The sequence below is a fragment of the Epinephelus moara genome, chromosome 5 (assembly GCF_006386435.1).
Source record: "Epinephelus moara isolate mb chromosome 5, YSFRI_EMoa_1.0, whole genome shotgun sequence".
Lineage (NCBI taxonomy): Eukaryota > Metazoa > Chordata > Actinopteri > Perciformes > Serranidae > Epinephelus > Epinephelus moara.
The window spans coordinates 7,247,860-7,266,469 of NC_065510.1; the positions used below are offsets into that span (position 1 = coordinate 7,247,860).

Below are 18,610 nucleotides of genomic sequence, written 5' to 3' on the forward strand. Positions count from 1 at the left end.
CATTGCCCAATAGGAAATGTAGAATACTCAAAAGTACTCTAAAAGTGCTTGAGTTACTTTTCTCAGGGAGTAACGTTGGAAGTACTTTTAAAGTAATTGAGTTACTTTACTCAGGGAGTAACGCAGTAAAGTAACTGGTTACTTTTTTAAAAAGTAACGCAGTAATGTATTTTGATTACTTTTAAAGTAACCCTTACCCAACACTGCCAACAGAGCAGAGGAGTCTTGCAAGAGAAGGCGAGGACGCATGTGCTTTACGGTGAATAAGGACTGGTATGACTGTGGAAAGGTGAGATGCTCTCCTGTTCCTGCTGTGGATCCCTACTACAGTTTACACCGTTCAGAGGCGGCTGCAGTGCGCTGCTGTTCGAGGGAAGCAACCACAGGTCCATCTTGTTGAGGTCGGGATGTGCAGACAGTTAAATCATTCCACAACCAGACACCATTTATTACCAGAACCATCCAGAAACATGGACAACAGGAGCTGATGGGATCACATTTCACTGGAGTTGTGCTTGGATAACGCCATGTGATAAATAAATCATGATTGATTGATTGACTGAAATTCGCACAGGTAGTCCTAAGAAAATCTGACTCGTTGACATTTCCCCTTCCTGTCTGAAAACTGTCAGGGTGCTCTTGAGCAAAGCACCAAAACCTCCATCTGCTGCAGCGGAGGAGCTTGGTGGATGATTGCTGGCGTGCTGGCCCGTTGATGTGGGGGTGTGTGAGGCAGAAAAGGTTCAGACAGAGTACATGTGGGTTGGAAAATAGAGGTTTAAAAATCGACTGAGAATACATCACAGATTTATGAGTTTTGAGCCTTAAGATACAAGATACTCGTTTCTGTCAGTGATTTGTGGCAGATTCCTTGGGGGAAACTGCACAGCCATTCAAAGCAAGAGGTCTGATATGAGAGTGCTTTGCTGCTTCAGAGCTCAGTTGTTGCTGCTTAGCGGTTATGATAATGTGATAATGTATCAGCGAGGCAGATAATCATTTCTCTGATGCAGTGGTCCCTTTATGTATTTATATCCTATGTGTTTATTGTTGTGCCTAGCTCGCTTCTTTCCAGGTGGAATCATATCATTATTGTTGTTTTTCATAGATAGATAGATAGATAGATAAACAAGACATGCTCAACACACTGTGATGCTTAAATGGACACTTGTACAAATTTTTGCCCACACAGATACACCACATGTAGCTTCAAAAAGTCCTTCCAACTGCAGACTCATCAACACCTACAGACTTGGCCTACCTGGACACATGCACACGCAGTGTGCACGTGCACAAACACACACAGACTCTCACACACACTCAAACACACACGGTTAAATGGTGCTTTGCAGTAATGCTGGCGGGCCAAGTGGTGAGGTTGCTCTGCACTCAGCAGCACTGCATTTTTACTGACTGCCAGCCAATAGCTCAGCACTTCTGTGTGTGTGTGTGTGTGTGTGTGTGTGTGTGTGTGTGTGTGTGTGTGTGTGTGCTCGCATATGTCATTGAACATCTGTCAACAACACACAGAACACGTGAGTTGACAGCTAAACATCGGCACATACATTATTCATCATGCCACATGTGCAGTATGTTAAAACACACACGTATGTGAGTAGCTGCATTAGTATGCAAACATAATGCCTCTCTTTGTCCAATTTGGAGGAACTGGACCTACTCCAAGGCCTGCTCCCTGGCTGCGTAGCCCAGATTAGTGGCCCCTGACTGGGCTGCGATGGCAGAGAGAGCTGCCTCATCATCCAGGAGCTCCAGGGACGCTACAGGCCTCTGAGCTCCCCTAAAAAAACTTGCATCGTATAGCGTCAAGTGTCTATCTCTCTATCAGCAAGCAAGGAGACTTATGCTCTTTTGTGCTTTTGATGATACTTTAATGGCCAATTATAATGAGTGCATGGGGCTTTGGCCTGATAAGCCAAGACATCTTGACAGCTGACAGTGTGCGCAAAACAAGGCCACTGAGCCTCGTGTTCACTGCGGTTATCTTCTTGTCTTTCTGCTCTGCTGTAAAGCCAGAATTTGGTGTGATGGCCCTGTGCTCAGGCTGCACCAGCGTACATGGCAGGATATTGGCAGCAGCTTCACTTTTGGCTGAAACTTTGATTTTACTTATAAATAAGCCTTCCACAAAGTCAAGGTTCAAACTTCTCAATTCTTTTCTGGGCTGATAACAAAATCTGAATTTAGTAACAGCTAGGATTGTTGGCAAAAACTAGGAAAACCTCAAAAGATAAAAAAATAAATAAACTGAATTACCTTTTAAAATTAGAATTACAAACATTGTCAATGTTGATGCAACCTACGGTATGCTTGCCTTTTTTCAACAATAGCCATTTATTTACAGCACATTCAGTCAATGTGTTTCTCTATAAAGTAGTTTTCATTGTTAGTTACGGGGTTGGCCATTCCCCCACAAGATTCAAAAGACCCGTTTCTACCACACACTTTCAGTATGGTACCTCTGGAACCAAAAGTAACCCTTCAGACATGGCATCTAGCATTTCCACTGCAAACAGTACTGTTAAATGTGGGCGGGGTTGTTGTTACTCACAGGTCTGTCTGATGCAGCTTCATCCTGAGCTAAAAAGGGACGTCGCAGAGTTTCTGATGGACAGGTATTTTTAGTTTGCCTCTATTGTAAAATAGGCTCTTACGTTATATATGACAACACAACATCCAGCTGCTAACGGTTAGCCTGTTGTAGCCGTAACGTTGCCTGAGCCTCTGGATTATCTTCCTTGTTTGTTGCCAGTCACCAGTACTATCTAATGTTAGCGTTTACGTTATATTATAAAACTCATCAGTCACTGACCTCGGATAAGTTTCAAAACTTCAGGGTTGCGTTTGACTGTGCAGGACAGGTAACGTTATGTTTAGTTTGCTTCTAATATAACATATAACATTATATGACAACACAGCATCCAGTTGCTAATGGCTAATGTTAGCCTACTGTAGCGTAGCCTCTGAAACATTAACGTTATCTTCCCTGTGCGTTTCCACTTAGTAGTAACGTTAGCGCTACTATCTAACGTTAGCACTGTAACCTTATTCTAAAACTCATCAGTCATCACTGACTCCGGTTTAGTTTTAAAACTCCGGGGTTGCGTTTGACTGTCTTGGTTGTAACGTTACACTCGCTCTCCTCTTCCATGTATCTAACGTTACCTTGCCAACGCCTACGTCTATCACAGACGTAATGAGGACGTAATGGAGGAGGAGGATGGGACTTTGGAGGGAGGCTGGAGTTGTGGATGTTCAATTTTTTTCTAAGTGCTGTGTGAAATGCAAGAAAGGTAAGAGTAACTTTAATGTAATCAGCCATGTTCTTTGAACAGAGGCTTTTTAACTTAATTCAAGTGCATTTGTTCCTGCTCCACACATCAGTGCCTGAAGTTCATTTTTTCTTCCCATGTGCTGACTGTTTTCTTCAAGAGCACCTGTGTGTTTTCTTGAGGTTCATATGACAAAGACAGTCCTTGAGCACACCAGTACCTTGTTCTCCAAACAATGTCAGGTTTTTTTTTGGCATTTTCTCACTGCACATCAGATTTAATCTGTCTTCCAAATAGCGATGAATGGAAATGGACCGGCCAATGTTAAATCTTTTGCCTCTCCAAACACTTGGGTAGCATTTAGCGCAAGTGATCACAGAACAGCTGCAGCAGGCATTAGCATGCTGTGGCCAGTTTACTGACTGCACATTAGAAGATTCTGGGCACTGAAGTCACAGAATTCAAGCAGTTACCTCTCTTTGCCATGTGGGACCAGTGGCCAACATGTGGAGCGTTGTCCATGCAGCTTGCTCATTTTCATACTGAAAAGGCCAGTGCTTCATTTTGTCTCAGTGAGAGACTCCAGTTCAAAGACAATCTGTTAGCTTTATCCAAAATCTGTTGTGTTTGGTGTTGTTGTTTTACTGAGGAAAATACAGGTATAACTCAGTTTGTTTTTATCAGATGTGCCCCTTTGTGCTATTTCTACATCTCCTTTCTCACTTCTGTTTTTTAAAAAGTAACTGCATCAAACTAAACTTTCTGGCTGTCTCCCTCGTTCCACAGAAATGCTCTCCTCTTATCTCTCCTAACCTTTTACTCTCTTTCTTTCAGTTTCCTCGCCCTCTCTTTCTCTGGTCTCTCAGCGCTGTAAATGAGCTGACAGGGAGCCTGAAGCGAAGGGACTAAGCTCCAAACACCAATCTGCTCCCAACTCAAATGTCAGCCACTCTAACACACACACACAAACTAACACACAAAAACTTCCAACTCTCCCCCTCCGTTCGTCTACCTTTCTCCTCGACAGTTCTCTCTATTCTCTCATCCCCTGCCCTCCCCCACTCTCTTCATCCTTTCCCCACTCACCCCTCCTCTTCTCTCTCTTGACATTTAACAGTCCGCATTCATCTGCTCTGTAATTTCTTGTCAATTCTGGCGTTTTAGCAATCTGAGGGGAGGTTAAGGACGGGAGTTAAAAAAGACAGGACGGGGTTGAAACAAGTGACGGTGACGTTTGCTGGCGTGTTCACAGCGGCTGCCGTGGTCATAAATGGAGCCCATCATTTGATGGAGCTGAGCAGTTATTATGGGATTGTACTTTAAAGCCAAGACAGCAGTGAGCACATCCCCTCTGCGCGATGCTGTCACAGACGGACTGTCACTAAAACTAAATTACACAAGGAACCTCTTACTGTTGAACTGTAGCTCATTATTGCTAACAATGCTTCAACTGTTAAAACCACAAAAAATCCCTGTGTGACCTGTCTTGCTCATCACGTTCATGAAAAGAGCTGGGCAGTGTTCATCATGCCTTTTTTGATACCAGTGCCAATATGATACCTGTGTTTTGGTACTACTTGATACCTAACTTTTTCCTTGATACCTGTATTTTTCCTTTTCTCACAAAATAAGACAGCCAAGTTCACAAATGTTAAAAGCAGCTCTGCAAGAACTTTGGCAGAATGAAACTTTGAAAATTGGTCACATTTAAACCAGAGATTACATCATGATATAATAATTAGAAAACAAGCTTTTAAATCTGATGAAGCATTCACACATATTTTGATCTTTGATCTGAACTGAAAACTACACCTGAAAACCTCTGCATTTATCTCTTAATAGACACACTGTTTTCTTAAAGAAAAAGGAAACTCTAACCCTTTCATGGGTGAATCATTACTGCCTCAGTCAAGGTTGTTTTCTTAAAGGAGAAGTCCGGTATTTTGCACTTTGAGCCCCATTTCTGGGTTGTTTATGACGAAATAGAGTGGCTAAGACCAAAATAGTGACGACTGCTCATTTTCGGGAAATTTTGTCTTTCCCCTGCCTGGCTTAACACTGCTGCCTATGGCCATGTGTGAACCTGTCCTAAAAACCACCCTAAACGTTTGTTTTCCCATTACATTGCAATGGTTCACACATGGCCATAGGCAGCACTGTTAAGCCAGGCAGGGGAAAGGCAAATTCTCTGAAAATGAGCAGTCGTCACTATTTTGGTAATGACCACTCTATTTCATCTTCAACAACCCAGAAATAGGGCTCAAAGTGCAAAATACCAGACTTCTCCTTTAAGGAGAAAACTAATGGTATTTTGTGCAACCCGTCCCTGCTATTTTATTCGGTGCCAGTGCTTAACTATGGTGAAGTGGTTCAGTGCAGTACCTGCAAGAACCATTATCTAATGAAAAAAGAAGACCAGAGCTCAAAATACTTGTTTTTTTAATTCTTGAGCCATGAAAAGAGCCTGAGAGAAGAACACTCTGTGTTAATGGTAGTGCTAGAGACACAGTGGAAAATAAAACCCATTCATCTGTTAGGAGATTGAGTTTCTCTCAGTCATCTACTAAATGAGCCCCTTTTAGGGCAAACAATCATAAATGAGGAAAAATAGGGGTAGACCTACTTAAAAGTTCGGAGCAGTTTACAATAAATGGAAATTCACATAACAACAATAACATAGTATCTATGAATATTATGTTATATTCTTATAGGGCAGTAAAATAATTGTATTGTCACTGACCCACAGTGTAAAGTCAGTGAGAGCATCATCGGAATAGTTATGCACACAGCAAGCAAAGTGCCTATCTAGTGTTTATTTCATGTAGCATTAAATGTTAATATTTCATCATTAACGTGAAGTTGACCTTAACCTTCACACCTGTTTCCCTTGCAGGGTTGAAGCCGAGGCAGTGGTCGGAGGAGGCTTCGATCGTTTTCAGGAACCATGTGGAGAAGAAACCACTCGTGGCACAGTTGGAGGCCATACAGGAAGCCACTAACCCGTGGGACAGGAAGTTGACGGTCTTCCTGGTTGACACTTCACAGGAAGAAAGGGACATCTGGGTGCATGACATCATGGCTGAATTTGCTGACGAGCTGACCAACGAGCTGTAGACAACAGCAGATCGCCAACAAGTCTTACTAGCCTAGCAGTTGTCCTGTCGCACCATGAAGACACTGTGAGTTGTGGATAGCCAAAATAGAAGAAGAAGCTTATCCATCTGTATCTATCTACCATGTAGGGGGACTGACAGAAGAAAGGATTGAAAAATGAAGAAGTTACAAGAAGAAGAGAGGTTTAATAGCACGTAGAGACTGGCATTAACAGAGAGACAAGAGGCATAGGTGTTGTAGCCACTTGCTTGTTGTGTTTTGGGCTGTACATCGAAGGATGTTGTGATGTGATTTTGAGTGACTGCAGTGTGACCATTGGACAATACACCCTTGCATGATGTTGGTCCAAACTTGCCACAAATACTCAAAACGTACCTTCAGCACACAGTAACAAGCTGCTGAATCTATTCATGATAGCCTCACTAAGCTGTGGAAGTGACACAACATGCATCCTTATACCATTCAGTATGGGCTTTAATCCAGCAGCATCTTACACTACAGTAACCTGAGTGCATCCAGTTTTAGTGTGTGTCATCCTGGGGATGCCTGAATACCCTCAACCCTGCCAATGTGAGTACCATACAAAGTGCACAAAATGTTCACATTAGCTCTTCTTACATGCCAGAAGACTTATATGCATTTGTTTACAAAATCTGCTTTTTGGATGGTATTTCAGGTTGTTAAAAGGTTTCCAAAAGTTAGTGCAAACATTCCTGTAAGAGGAGAGGAAATAGACGAGTCATTGACTCACTGTGGACAGTCACCCCTTTTTAGCATATACACCCTAACATAGTCTACTGTACTTATTGAGCAAGCAAGACATGGAAACACAAGTTCATAAGGTTTCGTGAGGAGTGATATACTTGATGTGAGATATGTTTATTTTTAATTTATCCCAACATTTTTTTTGTGGTGGTACTGGCGCTACATGTACAGTAGAGAGCCCATGCTTGCAAACAGTCCTTAGACATCTGAATTAGTATTCCCTGAAGCCCCGTTCCTGACTCCTGTGATGGCATTGTCTCGTACATCTCGTCTCCTCCTGTGAAACACCAAGTTGGATATCTCTCCTTTATTCTGTTTCTTGTCTGATAACAAGACTTTAATTTCAGCAGATCACATGTGGTGCATCTTGCAGATCTTTCATAACTGTGCACATATAGTTTGATGTTATAATAATAAGCAGATTAAGTTACCAGTAGTGTTAAACTTTTAGATCTTCAAATAGGACATAAGTTCTCTTTATGATTGGTTCTAGTGCCACCATCAAATGTTGGCCTGATGTGGGATTTTATTCTGAAAATGTGACTTTTTTTTCCTGACACACGTGCACCATCATGGTTTTGGATGTACAAGTGCTTCTCCAGTTCTGAAGACAGTAGATGTGACAAAGCTCAAAGCTGCATTGTTGTTAACAATTGACAAGTGACATGACTTTAATTTATATTTAACTTATATTCGCTAGAAGATGATAATTACATCCATTTTGTTGTTTGACAATGACCTGGGGGTAATAAAAGACTTGTTTTTGGAATAAAGTCTGTTTGAGAGGAATGTGATCAGTCAATTAATTACTTTTTATATTGTATATTATAATAATATTGTCATGGTGTTTAATCGAAAGACACATTTTAAAAACTCATTTTAATTTCTTTATTAAAAATAGCAAAACATCTCAGTCTTATTTACATGTAACATCACTGCAAAAGATTCATGTATCGATCAGAATATCTTAGCAAGTCATGCAGTTATTACAGTTAGGCACACATTATGTTGTAGATGTCTATACCTACATTACATTCATAGTTGTATTAACTATCTATGGAATGATTCAGAAGTGTTAGTGTAGCTTGTCCTTGTAGTCAGTCTTCTCAGCAACTAGCGAATGGAGAGCATCATCACAAACTCTGGAGAGCAGAGAGAGATAACAGAGCAAGTCAAGACAGTGCTGAGTTTATTGGTTTAACAGCAAATAGCCAATGATATTTGGTCCACATGCATAAAATGTGATGCGCAATTATCGTCTGAACTTCTTACTCTCACCTTCAAAGTCAATGCTTCCATCTGAGTTGATGTCCAGCTCCTTTAAGATCTCCTCCAGTTCTCCTTTCTTCAGCTTCTCCCCCAGCATCGTCTTGATTGCCTCCTTCATCTCGTCCTGGTTGATCTTTCCGTCTCCGTCGAGGTCAAACTTTTAAAAACAAAAAGTCATGATGAGAATGGGTTGAAAACTGCACAAACAAGTGGTTTTACTTTGGACATTTCAGTGTGTGTCAGAGTGGGAAAAAAGGCAAGGAAATTGCCCAAATTATCAGTTGACGTACTTGCACAAAGGCTGACTGGAGCTCTTTGAGTCCGAGCATGTGAGCAGTCTCCCCCATCATCCTGGGTCCCATCAGTTCAGTAAAGTCCTCAAAATCCATTAACCCGCCCACTGCGGAGAGGACAGATGCATATTTTAAAGGCATTGTGTGCATGTATTCTATACATTTATTAAAGGGTCTGGTTTTGGCTCATTTTTAAAGGACCTTATATCAACCTACTTCTCATCTTGATCTGTTGTACTATCTCTAGCAGCTCCATTTCTGTGGGCATGTATCCCATGGTCCTCATGCATTCAGCCACATCCTTGTAGTTCAGGTATCCATCTTGATCATAGTCAAACTCTTTGAAGGCCTCTTGCAACTCTGTAAGAAAGGTCAGGGGTCACAGAGAGATTACAACCGTTCCAGAGGGTTTAAGGTTTTCTGATATTACTAAAGATGGAGCTTTTAACATGTCAACAGTTATAATGACTCTGTAATCTGGTGAGATGTGGCAATGACACTTACCATCCAACTCAGCCTGAGCTAATTCTCGCTCCTACAGAGACAGTAATAAAACACATGTTGAAAGGTTAATATATTTTTATAATTGGAGAGACAATTGTACACTGTGCAATATTAAAAACTACCAAAGTATCTTGACTTATACATAAATGGCTGTATTGCTTTCAGTGTCAAAGACATGTAAGTACTTTGTATTTCTGAACATGTATACTCTGCATGTTGAAGTAATAATAAGCAGTAAAACAAAATTAAATGACAGAAGACATAGAGGGCAATTCTCGGGTATGATCATGGTTCATTGTCTTGTGCGAGACAACAATAAATATGTACAATGGAAAAAGTAAATACTCTCACGTTGAATCAACCAAGTGTTTGGTGGTGCTCCTCACTTGGATAACCCTAAGAGGGTTTGACAGTGAGCCTCAGCTAATGAGCCACTAATGCTGCAGACACACCCAGCTTAGTGATAGCAGCTCGAGAAAGATCACGTACAAAACTTTAAGCACACTGCCTGACTTCCTACTCACTTCTGACTCTGATGTTTTAATGTCTGACATACGGTGCCTTTAACTGGTGAAGAGCATCTGTGCCTTTTGATCTTATTCAAAGCAATCTCCAAGCCTTTCTCAGCCCATCATTAAAAGATCACAGTGCTTTAAAATGTGAGGAAAAGCTTCATGCTCAGCTGAAACACAAATTTTATTAAATAAAGAGTGGGGTAAATTGGTGTTTAAAGTAAAAAGCTATTACTTAAACTGTTTCAATGGCGTCTTGCAGTGCAGGATAGAGGTCACAGGGCCACACCAGAGGTCAAGCACAATTATAGCCAAGAAGAAGATGGTCACATCCAGTTCAACAATATTGATTTAATTCACAAAATGTGGATGTGTGCTACTTACCGCCCCAAAAACACTGTTGAGCACAGAGTTGTAGACTTTGTTCATGTTCTCAGTGGATTTCTTGGACTTCTTTAATGATTTCTTGGGTGTTTCAGAGACTGAACCTGATGTGGAACCATCTCTGCTACTACATGGGAAAAACATTAAAAAGCAAAGATGGCAAAGATTTGAAGATACCTTGATTATAGGGAAAACTTCCCTTGACCCACATACATAATGTATCATGAGAACTGGCATTGGCATATTTCGTGGTTTGTACATCTAAACTTACCTTTCTGATGCAGCTGAGTTGACTGAACTTGTAGAGGCTGTCCGCTCTTCTGCTTTGGACATGCTGTGGATATACAGTGTGTATGGTAACATTCACTCAAAAACAATGTTTCGCCTGTATTGGTTGCAGTAAACATGCATTTTTGGACGTGCTAATAAAATATTTTTTATAAATGCATAATGGGATGCAAAAGGAAAGGTTGCAAGAGGATCAAAGCTCATGTTTATGAAAAGACTTTAATGCAAAAGTAACTTCTTTGGTTCCACCACTAATCTTTGACATCCAACATCTTAAATATGAATCCAGTTACTTCACTGCAGTCTGCTTACCTTAATTCCCTCTGCTAAATGTTTAGAGTAGAAAACAGCAAAACGAGCAGCACAGCCCTTCTCGTCCTCCTTGAGTAGTGCTCCACTTGTGTTGTGAATGGCTGCACGCTATCCTGTCTGTTCTGTATCCTGACCTCCTTCAATTGCAGCGGCTTAACAGGTAATTACCTGGCTAAACATGCAGCCAACGATTAGAAAGCAAAACGTGGAGCGGCAGTGTGACTGAAGTGTCCTTCAAGAGGACAGGTACCTCTTGGTTCAAACCCCAGATTGAAATGTCTTTATTCAGAGGCCCTTGCAATTGCAAAAGCTTTCACATTGGCCCTGTAGTGTTGCAGAGCTGTTCTTGGTTCTGCAGTGACTACAGAAATCATATGGAAACAATGACAGACTGAAACATTTAAAATACAAATACAATATTTGATCACATATAGCCTGTAATTTCATGCCAATGCATAAACTTCATTTAACTGTGGTGTAAAAATAATTAAACCCTGATCATTCAGAGATATTTGGAGCCAGTGGTGATCACTCCAATATGACTGGAAAAGAATGAGAGTGGTACAGGCATGTACAAGAGCAGGGTTACTGGGCAATACTATGACCAACCTACTCTATCTAATTTATCCAATAGAACGCTAGCAACAAACAGTTTAATGTAGAGGCTGTTTTTTTCACATCTATCATTTCATTTTATTGCTGTCATTTTCAATTTTCTGTTTTGTCATACAAAAATTGTGTTTCATACCATTATTTGTTTTACAGAATGCATAACAAGCATTCATTATTGTTAATAATTAACTGGTAAATAAATTTTCAGATGCTCTTGTGGCCCTGCTTTTAACTTTTCCATGTTTAAGAGTGTTTTATTTAAGAACATTAAAAAAAATACGGACATGTCCTTTAACTTCTACTTCCGGTCAATTTGGACACGAACGGCGTTGCGCACGTGTAACTAATTAAGGACTTTTTTGAACGCTCCTCGCCTCTTCGATACCTGTGCTCAAAATAGGTATAATGGCTTAATTATACTGGTCAATTTATTATATCTGTAGCATTTTATTAAAAAACACTGTCGTGTCCTGCTGGAGGAATGACCGTGACATGACTTTGAGACAACTTTTTGGAGTTTAGTGGCGTACTTGTAACGTCACCAATGGCGGCCCTCTTCTTCATCCAAGGTAAGTTTGCTCCCTGGAAAACCCAGCAGACCTTTTTTTACTTATTAAAATATCTGAAATTATTTCAAACACTTTTGTGTGTGGATACAGTTTCAGTTTAAGGTGAAGAAAACATGACTTTTCAGGCAGCCTAATTAACTGAGGGAAATATGTTCTCCCCAAACCACTAACAGCTCCACCAGGCGTTTAAGCCCCTGAAGTGTGTTCACTGCAGCTGTGACTTAAATATGTCAAAGGGTAATATTTTTAGGAGTATAATACTCGGTGTATTATTATTCCACCCACTTTTTTCTTAAGTGTGGCCTTATTACTGGACTAAAATGTTTTCCAACGAGTGTAAATGTCAATTTATTTCACCTGGGACTGAAATGTTGCCTAATACGGATGTAGTTAATTGTGTACTCCACCAGGTGGCGCCAAAATCCCATTATGTGTGATTATCTCATACGATCAAAGCAGTATTTTGTCGAGTGTGCTTTCTACCACAGACTGTATACAGTCATTGGTTTGTTGGTCTACCAGATATTTTATTTTACCTTCAGTAGCAGTCGAGGTTTATAAAGGCTGTGTTCCCACTACTCATAAAAAAGTGGAATGGAACATGTCGTTTGACAATAGATGGAGCAGCCTAAATAAAAACGGGACAAATAATAGTTTTCAGAGAGATGTAAGTGTCACTGTGCAGGTGCTCCTGTAGTCTACGAATGAAACTAACATTTTTATCAAGTAAAATTTGAAGAATAAACCGTGTAGACAGTAGCTTATTGAACGCAAATGTTTATATTCGCTTGCANTGTGTGTCTACCTTCTACCCTAGTGTTGATTGAAAGTCTGTTAGCTCTCTCACATCCCTCCCTCTCAGCTTCATCGGTTGCATATGTAATCAGAGTGCAGCGCTCTACTGACCCCTGCTGATCAGCGTCAGTACTGTCACAAAGCTCCTCAGTATTCATAACATGTACAACATATTTGATATTAATCTTCCTCATACTGAACCCCATTTTGTAGANGTGTGTGTGTGTGTGTGTGTGTGTGTCTACCTTCTACCCTAGTGTTGATTGAAAGTCTGTTAGCTCTCTCACATCCCTCCCTCTCAGCTTCATCGGTTGCATATGTAATCAGAGTGCAGCGCTCTACTGACCCCTGCTGATCAGCGTCAGTACTGTCACAAAGCTCCTCAGTATTCATAACATGTACAACATATTTGATATTAATCTTCCTCATACTGAACCCCATTTTGTAGAATCCACATCCTAATTATATCAGATTTGTAAATTATCTCTGTCTATCATCAGCTTCTTTTTATCTAGATTTTCTCTTTTATGATTGGCAGAGAGTTAATGAGGGGAATCAATAGAGTGTAGACCTTGATTCACCTCTTCGGTGTATTTCACGAACAGAGTGAGTCCCTGTTATGTTGCGCTTTGAGTTTATGTGCACTTTCCGCCAAATGACGTCATAGGCACAAACATTTTGATTTCAATGGGACCCAGTGGAAATCTTCACCCATTTATTTCACGTTACATACTGAAGAATATGATTGTGTTTTTTTTGTTTTTTCCTTGTTTCATCTGTCTCCATCACCCTGCTACACCCAAACAAAGAAACACAACTTAGTTAAAGCTGAACTGATCAATTTTAACCTTGACTTTGGAACTGAAAACAGAATTTTTTAAGACTTGAAGGATTTCATTGCCTCAAAATTGCGTAATATTGTGTCCTGAGAGAATTCTCCAGGCACTTCTTTGACCTTCATCTCTTCGTCTCAGTGTCTGATAGGGGTGGAGGTGGTGAAATGGTGTGACCACCATCATGCTTTTTCTGTGTGATATGCTCTCCTGCTGTTATTCATTGTTGGAGCAGTTACATTTGAGAAAACAGAGTGAAAGCAGGAGTTGAAAATGGTGGAAAATGGGAGCTCTTCACCTCTGCAGCCCCGTTCTGATAAAATTTAGACTGAAAATGTGTGTTTTTACATCCAGTGCTCACACAGTGTAACTTAAGCAACACTTTCCAGCTCCTCCTGGGGGACCCCAAGGCGTTTCCAGGCCAGATGAGATATGTAATCCCTCTAGCGTGTTCTGGGTCTGCCCCGGGACCTCCTACCTGTTGGATGTGCCCAAAACACCTCTAACAGGAGGCACCCAGGAGGCATCCTGATCAGATGCCTGAACCACTTCAACTGACCCTTTTCAACAAGAAGGAGCAGCAGCTCTACTCCGAGCTCCCTCCGGATGTCCAAGCTCCTCACCCTATCTCTAAGGCTGAGTCCAGACATCCCACGGAGGAAACTCATTTTGGTGGCTTGTGTCCGCGATCTCATTCTTTCAGTCACTACCCAGAGCTCATGACCATAAGTGAGGGTTAGGACACAAATGGATCAGTAGATCGAAAGCTTCGCCTTTCCGGCTCAGCTCTCTCTTCACAACATCGGTCCGGCACAGCGCCCACATCATTGCAGACCGCCGATCCATCTCACCATGCATTCTACCCTCACTTGTAAACAAGACCCTGAGATACTTAACCTCTGGGTTGGGAGAGAGTTACTGCCTCAAGTGAGGAAGTTTAAGTACGTATGTTAAGTACATAACTTTACTAGAGTACTAAAGTTAAGTTAAGTACAAAATGTATAGTTATGTAGGTAGGTTTAGGACGGTAGCCTACAGTTACGTTGATTAGATATGGGAAATTAAAGTTACGTATAGGAAAATAAAGTTATGTAAGGTTCAGGAGAATAAAGATGTGTACATTAGGTTCAGGAAAAGAAACTGATGTCCCTTAAAATAACTCAAAGTCACATGGTTTTGAATAGAACATGAACAGCGGTCTCCTGGGGAAAGTTATGTGTTTGTTTGACCCATCCACCGCCCTCAGCTGCCTACTTATGCAGACTTTTGCTCATTCTATTGCTTCCATCTTTTTCGTCAGTGCATTAGTCACAAGATCACAGCCTTCCTGATTATGTTGGTTATTTACGAATTACTAGTACATTACCTTTTGTAGGTGTACGCACCAACAGTGCATGAGAACAGCCTGGTCCCTGTAATGTTGTGTTCACCCCAAACGTGATGTAAATTTTTGCATCGTGTTACTCATGCAAGTTTGGTTTAGTTTCCAATATTTTGCATTGACTCGTTCCATACGTGCATAACCCACGTGAAATTGTTATATTGAAATATGAACTTCCGCCGGTATGTCCTTGGCGTCATATCACCCTGGAGGATCTCAATGCTGATTGGCTACTGCCGCAAGAATTGGTTGCTGAAGTTCAGATTTTTCAGCTCTCGCAAATAAGCATATGACACAAAACCTGGCAGGAATTTGCATCTAATCAGGTCTTTGACATTGACTTAACATGTAATTCACTTGCACAAATTGTTTTATTCACGCCCGGTGTGAACACAACAGAAAAAAGGAATCCTTAATCAGCTGATACCCAGTGTAAATTATATAACATAAAAAGACTGTCCCCCCTAAAAAACGACCTCTTTTGGCTGTAGTTATCATAACAGGAGCAAATAAGGAATTTAGGTGACGTATGCCCATCCACCATCGGTCAAACGAACACAGGACTTTGACTCAGAGGACCGGGCTTTGTGTCCTGTGTGAAATCAGAAGTCAATGTTGAGTTATTTTAAGTTATGTGTTTAATGTCACATGAGAAGTACATAATGTGCCAACGCCCAGACATGATTATTTTCCTAAACCAAACCTAAACAGTAGTGGTGCTATATGAAAAAAAGATCTGTATCATTGTATATTAGAGGGTATAGAAACAAAGGACGTATGTCATATGGGGAGGATTTGCCCTCCTGTCTTCAAGGCACATTACTTGGCCAATGATGGTCGACTAGGTGAGGATTGAAGAAATTGGATGTGTTAATATTCATTATAGTCTTTAGAACAGTTGGTTTGACCCACAGTAGACATTTTCCTGTGTTGGTAGTGGAGCTGCTGTCTCCCATTCCCTTTGATCACACTCTTCAAGTGTTTCCTGTGTTCCCACCTGAATAGAAATACATGTATAACTATATTTGACAGTGAAGGCCAGTTTGTTTGAGCTTGGTCCGGCTGATGGTCTGGAAGTAAATGCTGAATGATATGAGCGGCGCACACTGACTCTTAATAAGCCCTCATCTGTCAAGTATGTGTTGCTGTATTGGTAGATAGCTCAGTGACATGTTTACACCCACTTTGTGAAAAAAATTATATCATCGATTTCACAAATTTTGTGTCTGCACTTGAGAGCCAGAAACTCATTAGCCTTCCTCCTCTCTCATCCTCTTTATTTCCCCCCGTCCTCCTCCTGTCACTCCAATTTTCTGCTTCCATTTTCTGTTATTTTCTCCTCCCGATCTCTCTGTGTTCCTTGTCATTCTCTCTTTCCATCTGTCAAAGTAAAAATCAACAGCTACTCCAACAAGTGTTCAAATCACCCAAACAAATCATCAGCACTCAGTCTAGTCATACAGACAGTGAGTTATGCAGGCTCAATGGTTTTGCTCACTGGGCAAAATGCTTTCCTCTTACAAAAAGGTGCAGTTTTTCGATCTTTGTTCATACAAAATGAAAAAACGGACAGCAGAGAGATGAGAAACTGACCGTGTTGATTTCAGGAGCAAAACAAGGAGTGAAAATGCTAAAGAGGAATAGGGAGACAGCAGAGAGCAAATTAAACTTACACAAATAAACTATTATTCTCGTCTAGTGGAAGTTCATTCAAATGCAAATGAAAGAAACATTTAAAGGATAAGAATGGTGATATTCTTGATTTTTTTCTTATCGTCGACAGATCCAATTTTAAGACCACAACCAACAATGAATGATCCTAATAACAAGTATCGTCTGCGTGCTTAAAGCCTGCTGTAGCTTACTCCTCTGTGCCATCAAGCTCCATTGTTCCAAACAGTATTAAAAACAGATGAATGCACTGATTTACATGTCCCTCCATTACCAAGAAAAAAAGCTCTGAAGTTTTTTTAATAAAACCCACACGCGCCGTTCTGCTGCCATAAATGCTCACTTGTTCTACAAAAGAATAATAATGCGCAGGTGAAAATAGTCCCCAACAAATGCACTATTTACTCCAGAGTGAGTAAGGTTTGCTGTAAGATGTTTGCAGATGATCCTGGAATTTATATCTACTTTTTTATTTTTATTTTTTCAAAAGAGAGCGATAAAGACATATGTAACGCTTTTTAGGATAAGTCTTCTCAAGCAGGAACCAATGGGGCCTGGGACTGAGTGCCGCAGACCAGAGAAGTCAGACAGTATTAACAGATAGACTAGAGCATTCCTGGTTTTGGTCTTTTCATGGGATTTGTTGACAATGAGAAAAATATGGAATGGTGCCAGCCTTATTCTTTAAATGGACAGTTAGATTGTTTTGATCTGAGTTGGCCAGTGCTGGAAATATCGGCCTTCTCTTAAATATAATGGAACTAGAAAAAAAACATTTGACAGCAGTGTCTCTCATGATAATCCACACATCTTGTTGTAAGCAGTTTCATGTAGGAACTATTTTCTTTCTACTGAACAACACCTGCCAACCGGATCACGGCACAGAAGGAAGCGTGCATCTACTCATGTAAGAGAGGCTCAGGCTTGTGGAAGCACCGGATGTTAACATTAATTTTGTCCTCTCTGGCTGAGCTGTAATGTTAGATAGGTCAGAAGTGCTAGGTGAGCTAGTAGTAGTAGATGTTGAGTTTTTTCAAACGTATTTGTTGGGCACTTTGAACACCCTAAGCAGAGTGCTGTCTAGTTTTATTATATTCGAGAGAAGGCAGACATCTCTATGGGCAATATCTCCAACACTTGGCAACTTACAACAAAACAGCAATGTATTTTGATTTTGGGGTGAACTGTCCCTTTCAATAATTCAATGACAAGTTTAACACAGTTATGAGTAAATGAGTTCTGGCTTAAGTACTTCCACCCTTGAAATGAAAAATAAAATGCCTCTTGTACATAAAAGACGTATTAACATGGACTAGGACGCACCCAGTCACTCCTGTTGCTGGGGGGCGTTGGTTATGAAAGCTGCCACCATATGTGTCACTTGCCACCAGCCGATAGCAAAATTCAGTTGCAATAGCAGGGTTTCAACCAGTAGAGGGCAGTTGCTATACATATAACACAATAAGTAAAGTTCAAATACTTGGCACTTCATTTTCTTTTTTACTATGCGACTTAAAGAGGCAACAGATAGGATTTGTTTCTTTTTTAGCCTGGCGCCACCTAGCGTCAGTGGTGTTGCGTCACACTGTCGCAACGACCAAATTTACCGTGGGGATCAGAGATAATCCATTATATGACTCTATTAGCGTCTCTAAATTAAATAAAATGTAGGCTGTAAAGCCACCAGTACCTCTATGTATATGTAGAATGAGAAGGTGTGTGGACACTCTACTAAATAAATGAGGAAGGAGACCGAGCAGCAATTATCAGATTTATCTGAAGAGGAAACAAATAGTGATGCAAATAATTATACCAGAATGCACAGTACCAGTACAAACAACTCACAGTAAATTATACCAATATGTACAGTACCAGTACAAACAACAGTAGACACAGTGGAATTATACCAATATGTACATGTAAACAGTCCCCATTCTAGAATAAACAGTACCGTATGGAAACGATGCGGCCGGTTGGAGCTCAAATTGAATGGGAAACAAAGTTCAGTGTTCACTTAG

The 18,610-nt window shown here is 40.7% G+C and overlaps 2 protein-coding genes across 2 annotated transcripts in view; one reads left to right on the top strand and one right to left on the bottom strand.

Annotated features, from left to right (window-relative positions):
- Positions 1-18,610, top strand: part of grap2b (GRB2 related adaptor protein 2b) — a 42,086-nt gene that overhangs the window by 1,139 nt on the left and 22,337 nt on the right. The gene's annotated exons all lie outside the window — the stretch shown is intronic.
- Positions 6,189-11,415, bottom strand: LOC126390366 (calcium-binding protein 2-like). Its single transcript, XM_050044639.1, has 8 exons — positions 10,732-11,415; positions 10,403-10,465; positions 10,132-10,258; positions 9,236-9,266; positions 8,948-9,091; positions 8,729-8,838; positions 8,448-8,595; positions 6,189-8,311 (listed from the first exon to the last, which is right to left on the bottom strand). The coding sequence occupies exons 2-8, from the start codon at positions 10,462-10,464 to the stop codon at positions 8,283-8,285; spliced, it is 651 nt and encodes a 216-aa protein (XP_049900596.1). The 5' UTR covers position 10,465; positions 10,732-11,415; the 3' UTR covers positions 6,189-8,282.

What these genes read in the sequence shown, in the direction of transcription:
- LOC126390366 (XM_050044639.1), bottom strand. Translation starts at nt 10,464, where the DNA reads ATGTCCAAAGCAGAAGAGCGGACAGCCTCTACAAGTTCAGTCAACTCA. An exon ending in AGCTCAGGCTGAGTTGGATG is followed by an intron (nt 9,092 to 9,235) that starts GTAAGTGTCATT and finishes CCTTTCTTACAG; the next exon opens with AGTTGCAAGAGGCCTTCAAA. An exon ending in ACAACAGATCAAGATGAGAA is followed by an intron (nt 8,839 to 8,947) that starts GTAGGTTGATAT and finishes TCCTCTCCGCAG; the next exon opens with TGGGCGGGTTAATGGATTTT.